This window comes from Eumetopias jubatus, unplaced genomic scaffold, assembly GCF_037043125.1.
Source record: "Eumetopias jubatus isolate StellerSeaLion01/CBP00866 unplaced genomic scaffold, mEumJub1_p1.0 scaffold_4, whole genome shotgun sequence".
Taxonomy (NCBI): domain Eukaryota; kingdom Metazoa; phylum Chordata; class Mammalia; order Carnivora; family Otariidae; genus Eumetopias; species Eumetopias jubatus.
The window spans coordinates 54,689,648-54,715,822 of record NW_028274810.1 but is presented as its reverse complement, the minus strand read 5'-3'; the positions used below and the strand labels follow the sequence as shown (position 1 = coordinate 54,715,822).

The 26,175-nt window shown below is 39.6% G+C and overlaps 1 protein-coding gene across 1 annotated transcript in view; it reads left to right on the top strand.

The window, feature by feature from the left end:
- Window positions 1–15,526: 15,526 nt before the first annotated feature.
- UBE2U (ubiquitin conjugating enzyme E2 U) overlaps window positions 15,527–26,175 on the top strand; it is a 65,375-nt gene continuing 54,726 nt past the window's right edge. The window contains exons 1-4 of the mRNA XM_028096029.2: window positions 15,527–15,620; window positions 17,270–17,351; window positions 18,362–18,454; window positions 23,238–23,335. Coding sequence (XP_027951830.2) covers window positions 15,555–15,620; window positions 17,270–17,351; window positions 18,362–18,454; window positions 23,238–23,335 — 339 coding nt within the window. The 5' untranslated portion in view covers window positions 15,527–15,554. The remainder of the gene's footprint in view (window positions 15,621–17,269; window positions 17,352–18,361; window positions 18,455–23,237; window positions 23,336–26,175) is intronic.

Below are 26,175 nucleotides of genomic sequence, written 5' to 3'. Positions count from 1 at the left end.
AATGCACCACTTTTGTAAATGTGGTATACAGAAAAAACTAGAAAGCCGTAGAAAAGATTTAAATTCAAAAAAAAATTTTTTTTTTAATTAAAGTAAGGTTCTCATTTAGCAGACATTGCAACAAGTATCTTCTGTGAAGTTTAACTGTCTTACCAAGCAGGGCAGACACCAGCCAGGAAAAAAAAAAAAAAAAAACCACACTTTGTGGGATTAACACTCCATCAGGGATACATGACATGGCATTGGGATTGGGACATCTGGTTTCAGGTACTAAAAACTGCAAACCAGTGAAGAGGAAAAGAATTCTGTGATTAAATATCAAACCAAAAAGGAAAGTCAAACGGTGCTTTGTGTATTTGCCTTCGTTCTCCATGACTGGTCTCTCCCCAAAATGTATATATCATAGCATTTGTCTACCTGCTGTCTTATCTTCAGGACAAATGTTCAAGAATTATGTTGATTCAATTTAGACTCTATGCATACTTGTATGGAAATGATATTCAGAATCAATGAGGAAACTAGGCAAAATTTTGAAATCCCAGATGGAAACGAGCCATAAGACAAGTGTAAGATCCCCCGAAGCCTTCTACACAGTGGGGCTTCCTTGGGAAGGTGCAGAGTGTGCCTCTTTGTGAATCTCCTCTGCTGATCACGAAGGCCTTTTCCACAGTGTGTTTACACAAGCGCTTGAAATAATATAGGGCCTCAGACCATAAGAAGGCTAGATGCGGATGCTGGAATTGATTGTTGGTTGATAGTTCACTCCGTTGCATTAGAAATGAGGAACCAAAGGAAGCACAGTCAGGAAAACGGCCCCTTGGCCCAGATCAGCACCCATGGGAGAGGAACAAGGGTGCCCATGGGGACAGCCTCACAGGAGCTTCCCTGGACCGAGAACATTGAAGAAGAGAGGTGTGGCTGCAAAGCAGTGCATCAGTGCTTACAACCTCCTGCATAGGGGTTGTCCAAGGTGTAGGGTGCTCACCATCAGTGAACTCTGGGGAAGTAGGAAACTATGACACCGATATCTAAAGTTTCTCTCACCTTTTTTTCTGATCTGGAAATGTTCATAGATGCTATTCCAGCACCAGAAGTTATGACAGTTTATTCATAGAATTAGTTGGAATCCAAAGACTATGAATTCTATTTTGCAAAATATGACAGTATTTAAAAAAAAAAAAGGTACTGGGTTCTCATTTCAAAGATTACCATGAACTGAATTTTTTAAGCTGGTGAATAGAAGCAGCATAATCATTTTTGCCTTAGTTAGGAGGGAGGCATCAAATGTGCATCTCATGCCACTTACCCGCTAGCCATCTTTTGCCAAGTTTAGAATTCTTATGGGTTTCAAGTTCTATATAGAAAGGAATGTTATGTTTGATTTTTTTCTCTTGTTAAAAAATAACTCCTTTATTCTAAGAACAGTGTCTCAAGGTCTCTCTCCCTCTCTCTCTTTTTTTTTTTAATTTTACAGCTTAAGAGACTTATAAAGAGACTTACAGGATATAAAATAATTCCTGGAAATGATATTTGATGAGGAGAATGCAAAAGAATTAGAAGCACATTGATGTTTCAATTTTGTAAAAAAAAAAATGCAATTAGGATGATAAATCAGGGAAGTATGTTTATCAAATGTGTTGCAATTTTCGCAAACACTGAATCTTCAAACAATAAATATGGACTTATTGGTACTGTGAACTCAAAGAATTGGCTATATCCAGTTTTATTTGGGAGATAAATTAAGAAATATTTTTGTGACATAAATAACCTGATTCAAAAGTTACATTTCTTAACTTTAGGTAGAGGAGAATATTTGTATCCTTTTGTTGCTATGCAACTGTTTAATGATGAAGATTCAAACCACAATTTTGTATATCATACGACAATCAGTTGTTTTCCAAGAATATTTATTATTTTAAGTAAACACAATTTCAGTGAATCTGAGTTTTTCTAGGAGTCCCTTAAAGGGAAATTAGCATTCCATGAGCCAGTAAAATACCTACTCTGGAAAAACATTACTATGGTTAAAAAATAAACTCAAGTTAGTTTTTTATAAAGAACTATAACATTTATTTTAAACATTTTATAATTACTGAGGCCATTAAGGTGAGCAAACCAAATTTCAAAACCACTTGTAATAATGTATTTTATAATAGCACTGTGATACTACATAACACAGTCCCTTTTGTATTAAATAGTATTTTTTTCACAAACTAAAAAATACCTTTCGCTTTGTTGACAATGTTTTGTAAGATGACTTTATTTTCAGATCTTTTTTTCTTTTTTTTTCTTGCACAAAACTATGTTTATGGTTTGTATCACAGAAGTGAAAATATATCTCTGCATTTTTATATCCGGTCTGTTTCTTTGTTTCCTTTGTTTATTTCTTTTTAACTCGATACGGATTTTCTTAAAATATATCATGGCAATATTCCGCTGTCTTGCCCTCCCATATCTTTTCTTACTTTCACTGCATGCATTTAATCACTGTATTACTTAATGTTTGGTTTGTTATTATGGGCATTTCAAATAGACAAGCATGGATGTAATGACAAAAAGGCTATTTTATATTGAGGATATGTGCATTTGTATTTCACACACCAGAGATGATATTAAACACTGATTACTTTATGCTGCTGTTTATTAAAAATGTTTACCATATAATACTATTTCCTGAATATTGCTATCATGGAGGTATTTGGGAATTTTAATATTATTTCTCCTAATTATTGACATTTCATAGAAAAAGGAATCACAATTCCTATTTACTGCTATTTCATTGAAATGATTTTTTTCTTTTTTAAGTAGACTCTTAACAGACTTGGGCATTCTTTTGCCAGCGACCACAGGTGGAAGGGAAAAATCCCAATGATTTCATGACCATATACTATCCAACCATATAGATTTTAGTTTTTAAAATCAAAATAATATATTGAATAATTACAACCAAATGGAATGTAAAAATTGGTTTTTCAAAGTTGCATCCTTTTCTGCCTTGTTTCCATGTGAACTTAGACATCAAAAATCATGTCTTAGAACTCTGAAGAAGAAAAAGCTGTGTACATCTTATCATGTTCAACTTAGATTCCAACCATACTGATAAAATAAAAGAAATGTGGCCGTTTAATTGTCACAGCTTATCTTTATGACCTTCTTTGCCCAAAAGAAAGAGTTCCCCATCTGGCAATTAATACACACTGTCAAGGAAAATGAGTATCATTATGAAAGTTCAAAGAACTTGTCCATGCTGCTATTTAATACAGAAGGGAGTACAATAAAACCTTCAGGGCCTTATCCATCTGTTTTAGGTACAGTTCTTGTCACCACCTCAGCAATCAAACTCAATAAAGCAGTCACTTCACATGGCCGTGAGATAGATGTCAGGGTGGGTTTCTCCCTCTCGCGTGAATTCCTCCGTCTGCCCTTCACTCCTATTTCCTTCTGTCTCTCCGGGCTCTTCCCCTCCCACCAGCCCCAGTCCCTTCAGTTCTGTGATTTGGGCCTTTAACCTTAGTTCCCTAATCACCAACATCTGCAAATTTGCAGCACCACCTCAGATAATGCCTAGTACAAACCACTAACTACTGATTAAAGGGAGCTCTGTTATCTACCTAGCCCAGTGGTTCACAGAGTGTGGTCCTCAGACCAGTGGCCCTTGGAACTTGCCAGAAATGCAAATTCTCAGGCCCGTCTTTGAAGCCCTGAATCAGAAATTCTGGGGGTGGGACCCAGCGATTTGTGTTTTAACAAGCCCTCCTGTATTCTAAAGATTGAGAATCACATTAAAGGCCTGGGGGTGGAAGGAGGGGAATGGTCATTACCTCCTTAGAAATGTATATATAAGCATTTAATAACATTTTAGCCACTTTAGTTCCCCTTAAGGAAAAATCAGATTTTATTTAATGAAAAACTTAGCACTAAAACCCTTTTTGCTTTAACGATTTGACAATGGTTCTATTTTTGTAGTTCTCTTGGATAGAAAACTAATAGCCCCAGCCTTTGACAAGACTACCCTGTCTAGTTCACTCAAGACCCATATTCTTGGAAAGTAATCAAAAGCTTTTCCCTTCATGTGGACAGGCTCAAAAGACTTGGTCTCTTAGTGTACCTTTGACTCCTTGCAGTTATGATTAACACAACTAAAAGAACTCTCTGTTGCAACATCACAAAGTTAGGGTCAGGCATAGGCTGGTCTTTCTTGGGAAGAGGAAAGATCCAGCTCCCAGTAAGCATCCAGCAGAAGCAGCTGCAGAGGCTCCCCCTCCCCTGAGCTTCCTGTGACAAGCTGACCCAGTTGGCTGGATCCAGTCACCTGTGGCGTGTTCCTCTGTGTTTCTTTGCCAGTGGCAGTCCATCAGTCCTTGCTGGCTGGCTGTGAGGAGTCCTGCTCGGACTATGCTCCCCACAGCCTTTAGAGACAAAGCTCTGAGGGAGGACAGCAAGAAGGATCCAAAGGAGGTGCTAGAAGGGAAGCTCATACTCTTTTTAATTTATACAGCATTTTTTCTTTTCAACTAAGAGTTCAAATGCTGAAGAGGAAATGCTATATTAGAGGAGCAGGAGCAAGGGATCACACACATAAGAGGAAAATGTTTGCAGCCAAGATATGACTGCACCTGAAGCTTGTTACCATAAATGCCAAGAGTATTAAGGAGTCTGTTAACTCAGAGGAAGGAGAGCCTTACAAACCATCAAAGTACTCAAGGTCAATGTAATCCCCTGGGAAATTAGGCAGGGGGGGGGGGGGGCTTAAAAAATAGAGACATACAGGGAGAAGGTCTGCTGACATATTTATGACTAGCTGAATCCCAAGCACCTATGAACTGCTTATTCACAAATGAGGACTATACCATTTGCTGACCAGGCCTGACACAGTGCATATGCTCACCAAAGTGACCAGGTTAGTAACTATTCTTATTTACTAACCAGGAATGGTTAAGTTAGGAGAAAGCCCTTTCTTTAAAATTAGATAGAACATTCCTTACACTTTGAGAAAGGCCAATACCCTGACATGCTGAATACAGATAATTCAGGGAATATTCAATGTGAAGGAAAGTGGTTCTAAGTATCAGTCTTTGTGGACCTGTGCTCTTGACTGAAATTCAGATCACACACAAAACAACAGAACTGGCTGCATACAGCCGTAAGTTAGTGCTAAAGCTCTCCCTGACCTTAGAGGCACATGGATTTTGAGCAGAAATAGGGAGAGGTCAGGCTCCATCCTACAGCAGGTGCTCCTTGACCACTGCAGGCATCGAAATGGTAATTTCGATTATCAGTGGGGCTCTTTTTTTTTTTAATTTTACTATTTATTTGTCAGAGAGAGAGAGAGAGCAAGAGAGGGAACACAAGCAGGGGGAGTGGGAGAGGGAGAAGCAGGCTTCCCACAGAGCAGGGAGCCTGATGCGGGGCTCGATCCCAGCACCCTGGGATCATGACCTGAGCCGAAGGCAGATGCTTAACCAACTGAGCCACCCAGGCTCCCCTCAGTGGGGCTCGTTCTAATACAATTTCCTGAAAGGTTTCTTTTGAGTCCACACACATTAAAAATCACTTGAAAGTGGGGCTTTCTCAGAAGGATGAGCTGTTCTCATGGCACAGAAGAAAGAGGAAGAGGCAGAGCTGAAACACGGGCCCTTGAAAACCTTCTGCTTGGACGTGCTCTATGTCACATCCTTCTCTCTTATTCTCTTGGCCAACACAAATTCTGAGGATGAACCTGACTATGGGACATGGATGTATCTCGAACTGCTGAGAGGCACTGCGGCCACCCCATTAGAGTCACAGGCAGGGATGTAGGGTCTCCTTGCAGGGAAGGGGGCAAATAGTTGGGAACAAGAGCACAACCCCCGCCCCCCTCCCCCCCCCCGCCGCCAGCTGAAGCCCTGAGTGGATGGGTTCGGAATAGCAAACCCACAGCACCAGTACCCTTCCCTGATGCTTTTCCAGCCTACTCAGAGTTAGCCTTAAAATTTTCAACATACTGCCCTGGATAAGCTACTACTCAGTCAGAAATAACACTGGAGGCGAAACTTACTAGCCATCCCTGCAGGAAAGCAATAGTTGTCAAACCAGTTTCTCAGGATTCTCTGGGGAGATTCTGAAAATTACAACCTCAGGACCATCCAAGAATGTACTGGAAAGGCTACCCTAAAATCTGTAAATTCCTCAGATAATAGCATAAAACACTATCTCCTTCATGGGACCTGGATGAAGAGACTGGGGCAATCCAGCATGGACTTTTTAACTGCTCCTGCACAGGCGCGGGATAACTTTGAGTAAGTAAGGCAATCTCTGTTTCTCTATCCGTAAAAGGCTGTGAATGTAGCATAGAGGTTAAGAGTAGAGCTTCTGACGTCCTGCTGCCTGGGCTTAAATATCCCTTTCACCCCTCGGTAACCGTGTAAATTTAGGCAAGTTTCTGAACTGTACTTTTATTCATCTGAAAAAGCACCTACTTCCTAGAATTGAAGCTAATTAACCGAAATGAGCTAATTTATGTCAACCGCAGTGAAGTGCACCTGACACAAAGTTATCAAAAAATAAAGTCTAGATAATTTTATGATTTTTCTAGAGTATCTATCTTTCAGAGTTGATACATTTAATGAGAATATGTATAAATATGTTAAGAAGTATCTGGCACATAGTAGGTGCTCAAAAAGTGGTAACATTGCTATTATTCAATGTGTTTTAAACAACCTTTACAAAGGGATAAATTATTTTCTAATGTGGTAAAATACTTGGGGCACAAAGTATTCTACCTAATTATTCATGCACATGCCATAGTATAGAACGCAGTACCAGTGCCAGTGAGGCGGGGGCGGGCTTAGCCCTCCAATAATTTCCATCATTTCCCTTCAAACCAGCCCTAATAAACATACACTAAGTAAAAACAGCTTCAAGACACATCCCTAGACCATCCCTCAACCATATGTCATCCCTTATACCCCCAAGCCAATTGCCACCTCAAAGCTTCTCCCATGTTGAAATTCTGGAATCATCCCTGGGGGCAACTGAGAACACCATGAAGAAGTATATTAAATCAATATATGTGAAGGAAGCCTAGAATAATTACATCTTTTAAGCGGTTCCCTACACCCCCCCCAGCACACACATAGTCACAATTATACTTAGATAATATTAAATGTATTATCTCTCAACAACTGGTGTTCCCATGTGGGGAATGAAATAAAGGGAGACCCGATCTTCTTAAAACATTTGAGTGCCTGTAAAGTGCCCAGGCGGGCACTGCATTCCTTCATCATAGACCCAAGTCCATGCCTAATGGGATTCTGGGCACTATGTTTTAATACTTGGATTATGGGGTTTGGACACCAGCCTGCCAGAGAAAACAAATTGGGTTTCTTTAAACACCAAGCTCCAAAGCAAGTAAACAGCTGTTACCAAGTTGTCTACACAATTCCCACTGTGAAAATGTCCTCGATGCCCAAGGTAGGGTGATCAGCTGTGCCAGTTTGCCAGGGATTATCCCGCTGTTAGCACTGATAGTCACTGATAGTCCTTTTTCCCAAGAAGCCCCCATGGGGGCTCCTGGGTGCCTCAGTTGGTTAAGCATCTGCCTTGGGCTCAGGTCCTGATCCCAGGACCCTGGGATGGAGCCCCGCATTGAGCTCCTCATCGAGCTCCCTGCTCAGTGGGGAGCCTGCTTCTCCCTCTCTCTCTCTGCACCCCCCCCCGCCCCGCTCATACTCGTTCTCTCTCTCTCTCACGCTCTCTCTCAAATAAATAAAAATCTTAAAAAAAAAAAAAAGAAAGAAAGAAAGAAAGAGCGCCCCCATGCCTAGGCAAACCTGGACTCTTTGTAATCCTACCTAAAGCAAAGAATGTGAAATAAAGGCCAGCATGTATTGGTTCTGAGTTCCTCTCTGTTAGGTAGCCACAAATTCAGATATGACTAGTGATCAAGTGGCCCCTGCATCTCAGGTGCCTTAGAGGGAGAGACTGAATTATTCTGTAATTAACACAATTCTGAAATTGGGGAGAGCCTGCCACTTCAACTTTACAAGGAGGAATGGAGCATTTCTTTGAGCCTAGGCTTTTATAAGCTAAAATAAAATTTTTAAATGAGAAATTTCAGGAATTCAAGTTGCTGAACTATGCTGCCCACCTCTTTCTTCCTGTTTGATCTTTGAAGATTAGCATTCAGTATTTTTCATGACATTTATATTGAGGAAGGAATATAAGATTATTAAAAGCAGAGAAACTCAATATTGGGAATGCACATCAAAAGGTCTTCAAGACAAAGAAGGGATCATATGATTTGAAACCAGAGTTACTAGAAGCATGTGTGCTGCACTTCATTTTCTAGTTAACAGCGTAACATACGTCAAAATATGATTTAAAACACTTCTCACAGCGGAGCTGACATTTGGCGCTCCTCAGCCTTTTTTTGTTCTTGAGGATGGGGGTTCCAATCCAAATGAGGTTAACACTTTGTACTGGTACATATTCCTGGTGGATGAGGAAAACAGTTTTTTAGTTTAAGTAAAATGAAAACATCTGTCCAAGTCCTGAGGGAAAGAATTGTTTTTAAAAAGAGGGGGAGGGGATGCCTGGTTGTTGAAGCTGGAGGTGGCCCCAGTAACTTTGCAAATGTTAAATAATTACACTGCTCTTTGCTTCTCTCACCTAGGATGATGAAAGTCTGTGTAAGAGACTTTAGTTCAGTCTTCATTTTTCAGATATCACACCCATTTTATCCCCTAACCCTGTCTAAAGCCATATGGTAATGTCTATCAACTGGTTTCAAGTTCTTTTCATACTAAATCAGGGTAAACCCGGCTCAGTAATTGACTGAACTTTTGCCACATAACTTGTCTTGGTCAGTAGCTGTACGCTCTGGATAAGTTGTATTAATTAGCCATTACTGCACAACAAAATACCACAAACTTAATGTTTTAAAACAATGCCCATTTATTAGCCCACGGTTTTGTTGGTCAGATCTGGGCATGGCGTGAAGGAATTCCCTGTTCAGGGTCTCATACAGTGTTGGCCAGACTGAGTTCTGATCTGGAGCTCAGGTTCTCTTCCAAGATCATGCGTTTGTGACAGAATTCAGTAGCTTCTGGTTGTAGGACCGAGGCCCTGATTCTCTTGCCGGAATTTCTGTGAGCAAGAGACCACCGTCAGATTCTAGAGGCTGCCCACATTTCTTGCCGCATGGACCCCTCAGTTTTCAAAGGTAGCAAAAGAGAATCTCCCTCACAAAGAATCCCTCTCACACTTTCAATTACTGACTTCAGGAAGAGCCCAGTCCTTTCTAAGGGCTCACCTGATTAGGTCAGTCTCACCCAGCATGACCTCTCTGTCTTAAAGTCAACTAAGCCATATAACTTAACCGAAAGAGTAAAAAAAATGCATCATATTCACAGTCCTGAGGCATATGCAGGTGGTGGAGATCTTGAAGGTCATCTTAGAATTCTGCCCACCATAAGAAATAGAATGCAACATTTCTCTTTTCCATCCTCTAGGCCTACTTTTAGGGGGAAAGACTGAGAGAGAAAGCCCAAAAAAGCATATAATAGGACTTAATAAAATCTACTCTCCACTTGAAGATACAAAAGTAATAAAAGTTAATGTAAAAATAATGATTCTGTAGTTGGTATACTTTTTTTTGAGCAGCAGAGTACTACATATTTATAAGTTATGGAAGTCAGACTGAGTTCTTAATGAATTTATAATCTAAAAGAAAAGACAGAATTCACATTCAGTTAACAGATTCATAGTGGGCCTTTATTACATGCCAAGCACTATATTATTGTACAGCAGTTGCCTAGCTTTCCTGGGTTTATATTTTAGCAGAGGAAAACTCAGAAAGCAAGCAAGTAGGAACACACTTAGAAACAGATGCACCAAAAATAACAAAAACAAAAATAACAGATGCACCAAAAGAAAAATTTATTGAGAGTAGCAATAATTTTTTAAAGAAGGCCAGAGAATTCACTTGGTAGAACATGAGACATTTGTGAGACTGGGTAGCCTAGTGGTTAAAAACATGGACTCTGGAGCTAGATACCCTGGGGTTGCCTCCTGGCTCAGCAGCATTCCAGCTCTGTGACTGTGTACCTCCCTCTTCTGCAAAAATTAGAATCATAATAGTGCCTACCTCATAGAGTTGTTTCTGAGGATGCGATGAATTCCCCTGGAGCACTTAGAACAGTGTGCCCAGCACACAGTAGACACGGGTGTTGACTATCACTCCAGGCCAGCCAGTGGGCGAGGGCTTGGCAGCTGTTACTGCTTTCAGCCTTCACAGTAATTCTGAGAAGTAGGTATCTACTTCACTGGCCACATCCTACAGGCAAGACAATGCAGGTATAGGGAGGCTAAGTAACTTCTACAAGGGTATGCTGGCTATCCAAACATAGGTATCTTGGGACACAAACCTGGTCTGTCCTGAGAGCACACATTCTTTACCCAGACTAACTAATAAATTAAGACAGTAGAAGGACTACAGATGGGATTTATTTTCCCGGTTGTGTTGGTTTATCTAAAACACAAACACGCACAACAACAAATCTGATGAATAAGGCAGAGAAGGACATGGCTTAGGAATGAGCCATGGCAAGGGCATAACATCAATGCTATCATGTACGGGGAAATTTTATTAAAACATATGCCATAATAAATGGAAGGTGAGTCCATGTGGAGAAAAATATTTTCAGATAAGCCTCTACTTAGAAGTTTGCAATTTCAAGTGACTCAGATATCTGAACAGCTGATGGTACTAGTCTCCAGCAACTGCTATTAATGCAAGAAGCAAATCTAGCCAGTTGCTACCCACGTGCTCCATGTGTGCACACACGTGCACACACATCTCACTCCCACCCCTCTCCAAAGCCCCAGTTCCACTTATCAGCTCAGGAGCCTCTGTAACCAAAGCCCATCTCCCATCCACACAGGAGCTCAGCTAATTGTAAAAACACAGGATGTTGGCCAGCCAGCGAGGTCAACTGTGATCCCGTTTACCCAGTACCTCCAAATACAATAGAGCCAACCCCCCAGAGGCCGACTGGCAGGAAGCTGTCTTTCCCAGCAATTTCATTCCCAAAACAGTTCCAGGAGTTCTAACCTCTTTGTCCCTTGAGACCTGAGGGTTGTGGACCTTTCTAAGTGGCTGCACTTTCCACCTGGTGCCCTGGGGACTGCGCTTACAATCTACGACCCGCCTGCAGCTCTCCAGCCCCTCTGCTCTGCGGGTTCCTACTGTCAGTGATTCTTCTCCTCCATTGTCTACTTTGTCACTGTCCTCCCGACTTGAACCTGTGATGTGCCCACGGGGCTGGTTGAACACCTCGAAATCACCCACCGCCCCCCATCTCTGCAAACCCCTTCCTCTGCTTATGTCTGGTTCTGTCATGGAGGGGTCACTCTCCTGGCCCCCCAATTTTTTATCTGCTCAGTGCAATTCAGTCAGCATATAGTGACGCCCCTCCCAGCCAGGTGCTTGGCGCTGGGAATGCAGTGATGAATAAATAGGTCGCCATGCCCTTAGGAATTTACATTCTAGTAAGGAAGAAAACCCCATAAGCAGATCATTTCAAAACAATATGGTAACGATCTACAAAGATGCACCCAGGTTAAATGAGAACAAAACCCATCCTGGTACTTCAGGAAGACTCTGAGAAGGAATTTATGTCTTTCAACATGAGTAAGAGCTGGTTAGCCCGATAAAGAAGAAGAGGAAGAAAGTCCAGGTAGAGAGCCTGGGCAAGATGGTAGATACGGGGAAAAGACAAGCGGTTGAGTGATGCTGCTGTTTCCGATATGAAGCAGAGTGGGCATCGATAAAGGAAGGGTCGATGGGAATAATAGCATGGGAGGTTTTGCAGCACCATGTTAAGAAGCCTGGATTTAACTCTGTAATGCATGGTTTCTCAAGCTTTTTACATCACAGGCTCGGCTGAAATTAATGAATCCCATGACCCCATTCTACCAAAAAAAGTCAATGTGCACACACGTACACATATAGTTTTACAGATGCATACAAGGTTGCCCACAATTTTAGCCTCCCAACCCACACCCCCAGAAGTCAATCCACATTTGAAGCCCTGTAGGATGGAGGTAGGGTAAGCTGGGGTTGGGGGGGGGATCTCTTGCACTACTTTCAGCAGAGAATTACATGATCACATATTAATGTATGTTTACATACATTACAATGAGGTATCATGACACGCAAGTCTGGAGGCAAGGAGTATAGTATAAAGATGTTCTGTGTTCTAGCAAGAAATAACAAGGCTGTGAGCTCGGGCTCTGGTGATAAGGCTTGAGAAGAAGCTAGAAAAGCAGCAGGTTTTGGTGAGTAATTGAAGGTGAGTCATGAGGAAGAGGAGTGAGAGGGGCCTTCAGATTTCCAGCTTGAGAAACTGAATGAACAAAATGAAATAGAAGGCTAGTGGAGAGGAGGAAATGTAATGAGTTCATTTTTGGACATTTTGAATTTGAAATGTCTTTGAAACAGCTGGGGAAGAACTAGGCAATTGAGTATACTAGGCTGAAGTCCCGAGGAGAGGTCCAGGAGGGGTCATATGAGAATCTACCAACTTGATCTTCATTGCATTAAAATAGGATATAAATACCAATTTCTAAAAATTCAGAAGAATGTTTTAATTTTACCTTTTTCTTTTACCTTAACATAATTTCCCCTAGAACAAAATTTTATTTTATTTTATTTTATTTATTTATTTATTTTTTGAGAGAGAGGGTAGGGGGACGGACGGGGACCGAGGGAGAGAGAGAATCTCAAGCAGACTCCATGCTAAGCATGGAGCCCAATGGGGGCTTGATCTCACAACTCTGAGATCAGGACCTGAGCTGAAATCAAGAGCCTGACACTTGGGGCGCCTGGGTGGCTCCGTCGTTAAGCATCTGCCTTCGGCTCAGGTCATGATCTCAGGGTCCTGGGATCGAGCCCCGCATTGGGCTCCCTGCTCAGTGGGAAGCCTGCTTCTCCCTCTCCCACTCCCCCTGCTTGTGTTCCCTCTCTCGCTGTGTCTCTGTCAAATACATAAAATCTTTAAAAAAAAAAAAAAAAGAGCCTGCTGCTTAACCGACTGAGCCACCCAGGCATCCTTAGAACAAAATTTTGAAGAAATAACAAAGGATCCTGCATTTACTATCACAGAGTTCCCCTGCTGGAGTCGAAGGAGTCACAGGACCGCCACGATATCATCAAGAAATCATCAAGATATCATCATTAAAAAAAAAAGCTAGCTAAAAACCCCAATTGGTGCATTCTCTTCTCACTGAAGTGCCCTGTCCTCACTTTCACTTTACATTCACAGTCCTACATAAATCCAAGTTAAAATCTGATGGATATAAAGGGCAGCCGAAAAAATTCAATTTTAGATCCTAGTTGATGTTTTAATAGGAAAAATTCCTTTATATTCAGTTTTATGCAATATAGAATAAAATCATTTTATTGTGCCAAAATGTTAGTAAAATTAATATATTGTTGGGAATTTGTAAGCTATCATACCTGGCCATGAAATTGAACATGGAGCCGTCTAAATGATTTCCCCCACAATCCATTCTCCACAAAGCAGCCAGGGTAATTTTGTAAATGTAAACCAGAGCATGACTCTCTCTTGGGACTTAACACCATCCAATGGGTCCCCATTGCTATTCAAATAAAACCCAAACCTCCCATCCTGTAGGGCCCCACCCTAATTATATCTCACTCATGCCCTCTCAAGCCTCTGTGATTCCTTTTTTTAAGCCTAGCTTTTTCCTGACTAGAACTATTGTGTTTTTATCTTCCTGGAAGTATCTGCCCTCCATTTCATAAAGCTGGCTCCTTTTCATCTCATCTTTGAAGTATCACCTCAAAATCCTCCCTGACAGAGGTCTTCCCTGACCACCACGTCTAACCCTTGACTACCTGCTGCACTCTTGGTCACATTACTCTTTTATTGTCTACATGTCACTTATCATGTATTTTTGTTTTGTGTACTTTATTGTATACTGGTTGCATAAAGGCTGTCACTTCATTTGAATTGTTCCACAGTATGGGGCGCCTGGATGGCTCAGTTGGTTAAGTGACTGCCTTTGGCTCAGGTCATGATCCCAGGGTCCTGGATCGAGCCCCGCATCAGGCTCCCTGCTCCTCGGGAAGTCAGCTTCTCCCTCTGCCTGCCGCTCCCCCTGCTTGTGCTCTCTCTCTGTTGACATAAATAAAATCTTAAAAAAAAAATTTGTTCCATAATACATAATAAGTCGTTAATATTTGTGGAATGAATGAACTAATTGAACTGATAGTGTTTCCATAAAAGTAGTAAAACAAATAAGTAAATAACCAAAGAGCACTCTGAACTATGTTGCCAATGTCTGTAGTTGGCACTAGTAAATGAACACCTTTCAGTAGCTCCCGGTTGGCTGAAGAAGACAATAGGCGATTGTAATCCAGTGTGGTAAATGCTAATGAGGACCTAAATATAGGGTCCTCTAGGATCACAAAAGAGAGGAACCTAATCTTGTCTTAGAGGATCCCATAAGGAATCGTGAGCAAAGTTAAATTTGAGAGATGAGTGAAGAAAAATGGGGGGAGAGGGGGTAGAAGGGATGTGGTAAATGTCTACATAGAAGGAACAGCAGGAGCAAAACCCTGTGGCAAAAGATGGGAACCTGAGACATTTTAAGTACTTCTCTGTTCCTGGAACATCCTCCCAAGGTAACTGTAGGGTACGATGACATAATAATGTATGCGAACGTATTAGGAATGGTGGCTTGCCATATAAGTTTTGATTAATAAGCTCAGACTTGTACCTAATGATCACTTATTACCCGATAGTTTCTGGTATTCAAAGAAAAAGGAAAGCATTTCAGAGAAGGACTTCGAGTGAAGGCTTCTGAAAGATCCTGGAACTTTATTCACACTCTACACTAATTGGGTAGTCTACAGTCTACTTTGGTGGAGAGTTGGCGGGGGGGGGGGGTGTTGCCTTGACAACGGAGCTCACGGCCTGTCAAAGTGAAACGGTTGGCCGATTGGCTGCGAAGGTTTCCAGAGGCCTGCCCCCCGTCGCTGATTGGATGAGGGGCAGCCAAGCTCCGCTACTTTCCCGCAGGGGGGTCCTGTTGCTTGGCAACCGATTTGCGACCTCCAGCGAAGCGGGCACCCACTGACACCTGTGAAGCGCAGATTACCCCGACTAACGACCGCCCTCCGCTACCTCTGCTTCCCCCTCTCGCGCCCGCTTCACGCACGAACAACGCGAGCTGTCCCAGGTGCTCCTCCAAGTTTGCCTTGAGCCTGGGCTGTGAGCTGGCACCGCAGGGACACGCCGCAGTTGAGAACGTGCCCGTTTTCTTTCTGGAAGTCTCGGTTGGGAGGAGTCAGAGGAGAAAGAAAAGTCTGTTGTAAATCCAACTTAGAGGCACTTACCTTGGGAGGACAGAGCGTTCTGGGGCTCTAGAAAACAAGTAGTTTACGTGAGTTTACTAGGTGTGGGAGAGTGACCCATAATCTCAGACACCTTTCTCAGAGTAAACGCTAGGGGTGTGGGGACAAGTGCCAGACCCTTTGCTGCCTTATCATGCACAGCAGAGCTTACTTCTTGCTGGAAAGAGACTTCCAGGAGTTGAAGGAGAACAATTTTAAGGTGAGTCCTGGGAACCTGGAGGGATGTGTTTCGTTGGGGTACGAATTTTTAAAGATTTTTTTTTTCATTCGAGACACAGAGATAGAGAGAGAGAGCGAGAACATGAGCAGGGTGAGAAGCAGAGGGAGGGGGAGAAGCAGGCCCCCCGCTGAGGAGGGAGCCCCATGCGGGGCTCGATCCTAGGACCCTGGGATCATGACCTGAGCCGAAGGCAGACGCTTTTAAAAGCATTTCAATCCGTGTTTATTCTATAAGGCATAATTTAGTTAAACCTAATTTGCCACTACAGTGTTGTTATTTAAAGAATGGATTGCACCATAACAATCATTTTATGATAATACGAATTATTATATCATAATAATAATAAAAACATGGAGCATATTGTCCTAATTTATGTGTGCTTAAGCCCTATCAGAGGGTGATGAGTAGGTGCAGGGTTGTGCTCCTTAATTACAACATTATTAAATAAGTAGTGTTTTGTTTTACCTACCAGAAACCGAAGCCCCAGAAAGGTTCAGTAAATATTTGGCCCCAGGCTTCCATCCCAGGGTTTTCTGATTCCAAACCCCTGGTGAGCTCTTAAGTCTTAAGTTCTACTCCTCACTGTCTAGTACACTTTTTGCCAAATGCTATTATATATATTACAGTGAGGTCCATAGGTGCCACAGGCTGATTTATCACTTATTCTATAAAGAATAAAAAATGGAAGGGAGGGGAAGGGAGTACTTAAGACAAAGAATAGAAAGAAAGCTGCCTTGGAGGGCTCAAAGGGCTACCAATAGTTGCCTCAGGTGTAGTTCAATGGCATTGTTCTGCCCCCCCCTTCCCTGCCTCCACACCGTGCTATAGAAGTATTGTCTTCACTGGAGATGTTAGGAACAATTATTGAGTCCAACAACAATCCCAGACATACCAACCTAACATCTGATGTTGTTTGTTTCTGTTCTACCTGAACTTTGTGGTTCTCTGGTAAAAGAGAATTTGATGAAGAAAGAAGTGATATGTAACTACAAATAATGTAGATAATAGAGATATAATGTTTATCCAGACTAGCATTTTACATACTTAATAACTCTGTGGTTGCTCAGAAATATTTGTTCACTATATTTAAGTGTATCCCTCAGCGTAAAGGATAAACTTTTCCATGAAATACATTTCTTGTCCCTCCGTTGGGACAGTACCTCAAGCGTAGGAAAACTTCATTTTTATATACAAGCATTATGTTGGAGTTGTGTTTTTCTTAATGAAAATTTTCTACTCCATGCCCTCCATATAGCATCCATATAGTTTTTTTAAAGCTTGGAAGAAATGCATCTTTCCAACTATTTCCATCTTTTCTATTTGGAATCTTAAATTGACCTATTGATTTATATAAGCCACATCTCAAGCTTGACTTTGTAGTCCCACTTGTGATTTCCATGCTTATGATTTATTTTAAATTTACTATTGTGTGTGTTTCTTGGAATCTACCTTAACTTCTGTGTAATAAGACAGTATATAATATATAACATCTCCCCAAATCAACAAATAAATAAATTTATCAGGAAAAGAAAATGTGGAGTTTTTGGAATTCACTGTAACTTGACATTTGATTTTCAAAGCTGTGATATTAAATCTTTTCTTCTGCTTTGATTTTTTTTTAATTAAAGGGTATTACTGCCTTTCCTGTAAGTGAAGATCTAATGGAATGGGGAGCCGATATTGAAGGTCTACAAAATACATTTTGGCATGGTTTGTGTTTTCAAAACCAATTTACTTTTTAAAAGTCTTTATACCATTATTAGCCTATCTTCTTTACATGTATAATAAGGTTACAGTATATAAATTTTCTAGAATTCTAAAGGTATTCACATGTTATTTTTTTCATCATGTGGCTTAATTTCTTGCCATTTGTTAATGTAGATGGAAATTTTGGATTTGAATTTTTCCTTATGCCAAATTTTAATGTTATTACACTTTTAAGAAGCAGACACAATAAAGCGTATCAATTGGGAATATCATGTAAGTCTTCCATTAAATCAGAGAATAACTATCAAAATTCCTACTTGCATAAAAATCCCACAATTATCTCTCATTTTTTTCCTTCGTGATTTTTCCCCAAATTTTTATAAATCAAATTCTTGAGAAGACTGGGCCACTATAATCTTTAATGACCATGCACTCTTTATGGATTAACAAAATAGAGTTGTTGAGGGAAGTAAGGGAGAAAAACGTAAGTGGTTAATTATAATAAAATCTAATATGTGCTATTAATGGATCTTGAATGGAATGCTGAGAAGACAATGATTAGTTACTTTTGTCTTAGAAGGTCAGGAATGGCTGGCTTCTCAAGGAAGTGACATTTGAGTTGAATCCTGAGGAATGGGTAAGAGTTTGTTAGGTTTGGAAGGAGGGGAAGGAAATTCAGTCTGAGTAAACAGCATGGCAAAAGCTTATAAACAAGAGACAGTTCTAAAACAGTGAGTTCAGTAAATATGAGCAATACAGTGTAAGGGGCAGGTGTTAGGGGATGGAGTTAGTGGATGGAAAGGACTCACGCGGTGAGAAACAGGCTGAAAACACAGTGGAATTAGATTGTGAGGAGTCTATTAGACTATCTAGAGGACTCTCTGTACCGTATGATCCAATTTATTTATAAAACTCTAGGGACCTCGAGGAGGCTAAGCTAAAGAGAAACTTCAGGTTTCATTTCATCAACACAACATGACACTTAAGTAAAAATGTTTGTTTCTTTATCACAGGATTATTCTTCCAACTGAAAATAAACTTTATATCACAATACAATTTAGTCCCTCCAGTTGTGAAATTCCTGACAATTCCTTTTCATCCAAATGGTAAGCACCAAATGAGATTTTTATCACTGGGCTCTGTCCCTATTATCCTTGTTCCTTGTAAGTGTTTGATAATGTTTCTAAAAACTTTGTTATGGTTATATTTAGTAAGCATGCTTATTGGGGAAAATACAAAAAGGCAGAAAAAAATTATCACTTTGAATCCTAATTCAGAGAGCTATTCCTCTCAATATTTAAACAAATTTATTTTCTTTTTACTATGTATGTATTCTACATAGTTGAAGTATTACATATGAAGTTTATAAAATGACGTTTATTTCTGGATTATTAAACATTCTTCAAAAGGTCATTTTTAATGACTGATAAACTTCACTATTCTTGTATTCAATATCCTCATTTGATCTGATTTTATCTTCATAAAAAATAATGGACTGACAAATTAACATTTTAGAAAGAAATGAGTTGGATTGCTAGTCAAGTTACATACAAAATGAATTCCTGATGTATCAAAAAGTCTAAAAGTTTTAAATCCTAAAAAGAAAATCAGGGGCGCCTGGGTGGCTCAGTCGTTAAGCCTCTGCCTTCTGCTCAGGTCATAATCCCAGGGTCCTGGGATCGAGCCCTGCATCAGGCTCCCTCCTCGGAGGGAAGCCTGCTTCTCCCTCTCCCACTCCCCCTGCTTGTGTTCCCTCTTTCGCTCTCTCTCTCTGTCTGTCAAATAAATAAGTAAAATCTTAAAAAAAAAAGAAAATCAAATAGAATTTTTTTGTTGTTGTTTTTTGTTTTTTGTTTTTTATTTATTTATTCATGAAAGTCAGAGAGAGAGAGAGAGGGGCAGAGGCAGAGGGAGAAGCAGGCCTTCTGCCTAGCCAGGAGCCCAATGCGGTACTCGATCCCAGGACCCCGGGATCATGACCTGAGCTGAAGGCAGACGCTCAACCATCTGAGCCACCCAGGCGCCCCTCAAATAGAATTTTTAATCGGCTTGGTGAGGAAGGCTTTTCTAAATATGATAAAACCTAATAACTGTGAAAAAAGCTTGACACATTAAACTACATAAACTTTTTAAAACTTCTCTACGGCCAACAATATTATAAACAGACAAAATACATTGACTTTTGCAAACCAAGCTATAATATTTGCAATGTGTAAAACAGAATATCTACAACATATATAGAACACTTAAGAATCAATAAGAAAAAAATAAAGCAATAGAAAAACAGGCAAAGGTTATAAACAAACACTTGATAGAAGACACATAACAAAAATAAACATAAAAAGATGTTCAGCTTCACTAGTAAGAAAATAAATGCATATTAAAACAGAAATTTATGATTCATTATTTATGTTTACAAAATGTTAAAAATTTATACATATATTTCAGTAGGGGTGGGCAAACGTGGGTGGGTGCCTTCTCTGATATAATGATGACCTCAGTGTGACCTTTTTAGGAAGCAGTTGACAGTTTCTAATCAGGTATAAAATGCAAATAGCCCTAAATCCCTGTAATACCGTATTTATAAATTATTCCATAGAAATACTAGCACAAGTGTGGAAGAGTATGTATAATATTTAAATATGTTTGTTCCCAGTAACAACGTTGGAAATAGGGAAAAGGGAAATAATCCCAGTGTCCGTTAATATAGGAATTTTTAAGTAAAATATCTTACAGCTCTATACATAACAAGGAAGATATATACACCTAGACTTTTTGGTCACTGCTATTCCTAGAATATTCCCTACCTGGCACATAACTGGTGCTCAAATATTTTTTCATAAATATGTCCAAAAATATGTTGATGATTTACTGTTAAAAAAAGAAAAAACCTTCAAAGAATAACACTTAAGATATAATTCCATTTAAACGATACACACAGTCACACACGTGTGTGTGTATATGTATAGACCAACTGGTAGATTTATTTTTTTGAAGATTTATTTATTTATTTATTTATTTATTTATTTATTTATTTATTTTGGAGAGAGAGAGCACATGCATGCACGTACACATAAACAGGAAGGGGCAGAGGGAGAGGTAAAGAACCTCTCAAGCAGACTCCACTCTGATCACGGAGCCTGGCATAGGGCTTGATCTCAAGACCCTGAAATCGTGACCTGAGCCTAAACCAAGAGTCAGATGCTTAACTGACTGAGCCATCCAGGTGTCCCTAGACCAACTGGTAGTAACTCTGAAGAGGTGGTATTAGTAGTCAAGGGAGCTTTCATATTTTATTTTACATACTTTTATTTGTAAAATATGATTTATTTTGTTATTTTTATTATGTTAATCATTATGTACTTTTTTTATGTTATGTTAATTACCATGTATTTCATCATTAGTTTTTGATGTAGTGTTCCATGATGTATTGTTTGCATATAACACACAGTGCTCCATGCAATCACCATGTACTTTTATGTAATTTTTTCCAAGTATATTATTACTTTGTAATTAAACCTATTTTTAAGGTATAAAATTAAATCTATGGTACACAGTTCATTGTGTACAGTTGCTATTATTTGCTTAACATAAACAGGAGTGGAATTACTGGTTAAATGTAGTGGGGGTCAGTGCTATCCCCTAGGCCTCACACCTTCCATTTCCACAGAGTACAGAGAACCTCTGTCTCTAGGAGGGAAAGTACAGAAAACTTGTGATTGCTCTTCTTTCCCTCCCTCACTCCTTGAGTGACTTACCTATTGAGGAAATAGGAGAAAAAAATTGAACATGTGTGGCCCAACACTTTCTTTCCAGACAGTCTTCCCTTAGAATGGGTTCCCTATGGCTTTCTCCAGGCAGGAAACAGGCAGGCCTTCAGTTTGGGTGTTAAGTTCAAATCAGGGGGGCTTTTGTGGAGCTCGAGTAAAGCCATTGATCACACGCATTCTCCATTTCAGTCTTACCTACAATAAAGTTGATTTTTTAACTTCCATCTTTCAACACTTAGGTCTATTTCATTATATATGAGCTTGGGAGGAAGGGAGTAGTATTTATTAGCCTCCAAACTCCAAGGGATGGCTCTATAGGGTCCTAAGTGTTCAGATACATAAAGCCAAGTTGCCTTTTGGGATGTTATTTACACTTCCACCCATAACTGTGTATAAAGTCATTTTAGCACTTTCCATATCTGGGCGTTGACACTTCAGAGACATTTTTTGCCAATTTAATAAGAATGTCACTGTTATTTTATTTTATTTATTTATTCATGAGAGCCAGAGAGAGAGAGAGAGAGAGAGGCAGAGGGAGAAGCAGGCTCCCAAGGAGCAGGGAGCCCGATGCGGGACTCGATCCCAGGACCCTGGGATCATGACCTGAGCCGAAGGCAGACGCTTAACCATCTGAGCCACCCAGGCGCCCTGCCACTGTTATTTTAATAAGCACTTCTTTGAATACTTGTGAGTTAAACATTTTTTCATGTCTGTTGATTGTATTTCTTATTTTGTGAACCATCAGACTTAATGGTGTTATTACATTGTCTTAGATATTGCAAATATTTCCCTTTGTCACTAATTTAAAATTTTGCTTATGCTGGTTTTTTTATATCTGGGGTTTAAAAATTTTTATGTAGTCAAATCTATTAGTCTCATCCTTTGAGATTTTTGCAATTACCTTTAAACTTAGATGATCTCTTCCCCAAATACAATCAAATCATCATTTTAATATTCTTTTAGTTATTCCGTAGTCTTATTTTTCATATTTGACTCCATTCTTTTTTTTTTAATACTGATTTAATTAATTTGTTAGGGCATAGGCCAAGCTTCTCTATATCTTTCCAATCTGTGTATGACAAAACAAAGCTGACAGGGAGGTTTTGCCATCTCAACCTGCGGTTATCATTTCTGGATGTAAGACTTTTACTCTGACCATTTCCAGCCAGTGGGAAGGGGAAAAGAAAAAGAGGGCAAAACAGCTCCCATCAGAAGTATGATCTAGAAGTTGCGCACTTTCCTTCTGCTGATATCCCACAATTACAACTTAGTTACATGGCCACGTCTTGCTGGAGGAAAGGCTGGGGAAAATGTGGGCAACCATGTATTTATCAAAAACCACACAGAGGGATGGAGATGGGGGGCAGGCATAGTGCTCCTTATTCCAGAAGAGATGGAAGAAAGGAAGTGCAAATACCAAAGGACAATCAGTAATTTGCACAGCACTTATCAATGCCATTTGTTGATAATCCTCTTTTGCTGCTGAATCATAATTGCACTTTTAACATACAACAGTTTTAATACATACTAGGTTTTGTTTCTAAAGGCTCTTATCACATGGTTTAATCTCATGTCCCACTCTGCAGTTCTAATTATTGTGGTTTTACAGTACAATGTCAAATCCAACACCCCTCTTTTCACCTTTTCAAAATTTTCTTTTCAGTTCTTAACTTTTTATTGCAAGATTTTTCTGTTAGAGTAGAAATGTTTCTCTTAGTCATTTACAAAAATTTTTTTATATATTAATAAGACTATTGTTAATAATGATGTCTATCATTTGGGGGGGATTTGCCACATGTCAGGTACTCTATTAAGTACTTTATTTTTTAATTCTTTTCAGTGAAGGAAGGTACTTTCATGATATCCCCATTTCACGTATTAGGAAAGTGAGACCTAGAGTGATAAAGTTAAATTGCTCAACAGGTGGGGGAGTCAACATTCAGATCTACGTGTGTCTGACACTAAAGCCCATGCTTTTAACAGCTATACTACATCAGCTGTCAGTCACATTCATTGAAAATGCCTTCCTGCTTTGTCTTTTGCTTTCTGATTTTGCCTATGATATTTTAAATAATAATTGTATTCTATGTGTGAATATTCATGTATTATTTTAATACAGTAGACCAAAATACTGGTCGGGCTTGTATAGATATTTTGGATGACCCCGATAAGTGGAATACAAGCTATACCTTGAGCAGCATCTTACTTACCCTCCAGGTAAGAACAGGTTAATATAATGCTCTCTTTAATACTTTCAACTGTCCCAGTTACTCAAAATATATGGAAGATGTACAATGAATATTTAAATGTTTGAAGGATTTGAATAACCTTATTTAAATCAATAGCATTTTTACACCAAGTCTATAAAGTGGAACTTATAAATATTATTTTAAAGTGAAACTGATAGTTACTGCCCTTTACAATGAAAGAATATATGTTTTATTTAAAAAAGAACTGGATGGTTTCAATTCTAGAAATATAGTCTCAAGTTTTCTTTTGGCTTCTAACTTTACTTCATAATATTGGATATGATCTTTCCTCATTCATGAATCTGTCTTCCTTAGAAAGGTGAACCAAATGACTACAACTTAAAATGTTCAGCTTTATCCTTTGTTTCTGACAGTGCTAACTACTTGCTCTTTTATAAACTTTCATATCAAATCCAGTGAACAATTAAAGCAGGGATTTTTTTCCTCCCTTCAGATTGTTGCCTGTTTCTGGAATGCCCCTTTGCCCCCTGGGTTCATGGTCCTTAGGAGCATGCCTCAGTGTTCTGTTATTTCTGACTCTCAAAAAACCTCTTTTCTCATGTGGTGCTAAAATAAATTATTTCAATGGCACTTGGTTTGACCACCTGTAATCTGACTTAGTGACTTTCCCATGGACCTACTCATCATTAATAGTATCTGAAGATAAACTATTAAATTTTGATTATTTGGAATACTTACAGAAATGTAGTATTCTGGCTTAATTGAATTCTCTCAATCACATAGAATTATAATACAAATCCCATTTCTTATTTTTGAAAAAAATTTTCTGTCTAGTCATCTTAGTATACTGAGAAAAGCAATCTTTCTTAGAGGTTAAATGTCCAAACTTATCCATTCATTCATTCTACAAAAATGTATTGAGCACCTACCTGTGCTAAGCCATGTTTGGGGAGAGACATTCGAACAAAAACTATAAAGAACTAAGTGAGCATGATCTGCAAATATCTGGGGTTGATCTTTTTGATTCCTTCAAACTGAGTCATAGTCCTTGTCTCTTCTACCTGAATTAGGATCTGCCTTAAGAATAGTAAAACTGAGGGGCGCCTGGGTGGCTCAGTCAGTAAGCATCTGACTCTTGATTTTGGCTTAGATCATGATCTCAGTGTGGTGAGATGGAGCCCCACATCAGGCTCTGTGCTCAGCAGGGAGTTTCCTTGAGATTCTCTCTCCCCTCTCCCTCTCCCCCCCACCCCTGTACAAGCATGTGCTCTCTTTCTCAAATAAATAAATCTTTAAATAAAAAAGAATAATAAAACTGAATGTTGTGAGGCTCAGTGGGGATTCTGCTTGGAATTTTCTCTCTCCTTCTCCTGCTGCCCCTTCCCCCCCACCCCAGTTAATACAAGTTATCCAGAGCACGCTCTCTCTCTCTCAAATTAAAAAAAAGAGAGTAGAAAGAAAAAGAAAATCAATGATAGTCATAAAGAAAAACATTAACCCTACTGTGATTAGCATTTCCCTCTGTTTTCTCCCGTGTTTTTGTTTAAAACCTTTCAGTTGCCCTATTCACTGCAGGGTAGCCTCAGTTCTCTTGCCTGACAACCGATCTCCTTGTCCTCACACCTGGGCTTCAGACTCTCCCTAACAGCACCATGCAGCCCCACTCCTATTATATTTTCATGCTTTTCTCCCTCACAGTGCTTGGTTCAATTCATGTTAAAAAAAACATTTATAGAGTTCTCAATTCTAAAGTTACAAACCCAAGCAAGTCTTGAACCTTAAAAAGTGCTCAGTCTAGTTTCTGACTGGCAACCCATTTTCTCCTTCTCTCTTGCTTCTCTCTTGCTCAGTCTGGGAAGAAGCTGCATACATTGGAAGAGTCAGGGCCAATGAGTCCTCCACTGGGATGCCTTTCCTGACTTTCTTTCAGAGGTAGAATTGACAGCTTTGGTGTTTGAGGGGTTTCTTTTGTCTCCCACCCACTGAGTGGTACTCCAGGCAGATTTCTATCAGAGGACTGTAATACTGTAATGCACATACTGTTTTCTTATATGTCTTCCCCTGTTGGACTACAGGCTCCTCGAGGTCAGGGAACAGGTCCAGTTCATCTCTGATTCCCCAGTACCCACCTAGGACAATGCTGACAGGAGATGCTAAGTAACACAAATGAAAGAATGATCCTGAATTTTTTACATCGTTCCAAATATGGTTTATATGTACAACTTATTTGACCTGTTTTTCACTTACCATTTTATCTCAAGTAATTTTCGTATTGCTGCAGTTAATATTTTAATGGCTATTTAGTAGTTCTTTCAAGATCAGTGCTGCCTGGTAGAACTTTCTGCACTGATGAAAATGTCCAATATCTGCGCTGTCCAATACAGTAGGCACTAGCCATGTGGCTACTGTGCATTTGAAATGTGGCTAGTGTAACTGAGGAGAACTGGGTTTTTAATGTATTTTAATTTCAGTTTAAATAGCCACATATGGCTGGTGCCTATTGTAATGGACAGTACACGGATAGACCATAATTTCTGAATATTTCCCTTTGAACAATAGATGAGACATATGTATAGTTATCACATTGTTATTCAAGGGAGTGCCATTTGAAATGGTGTTTAAAATATTTTAAAGTCTAAATATACTAATCATCTAAAATTTTTATAATCTTACAAAAGATTATAAGAACACTTGTACTTCAATATATAATGCAAAGGTAAATAGCAACACCCATCCATAGAAGGAATTCCAAATTCATGGGCTTTAACTAATTGGAAATTATAAATTCTACCTACTGTTGTAGTTTTTTACTGATGCTCCAGTTTTTTGTACTTATCCTCTGGAAAG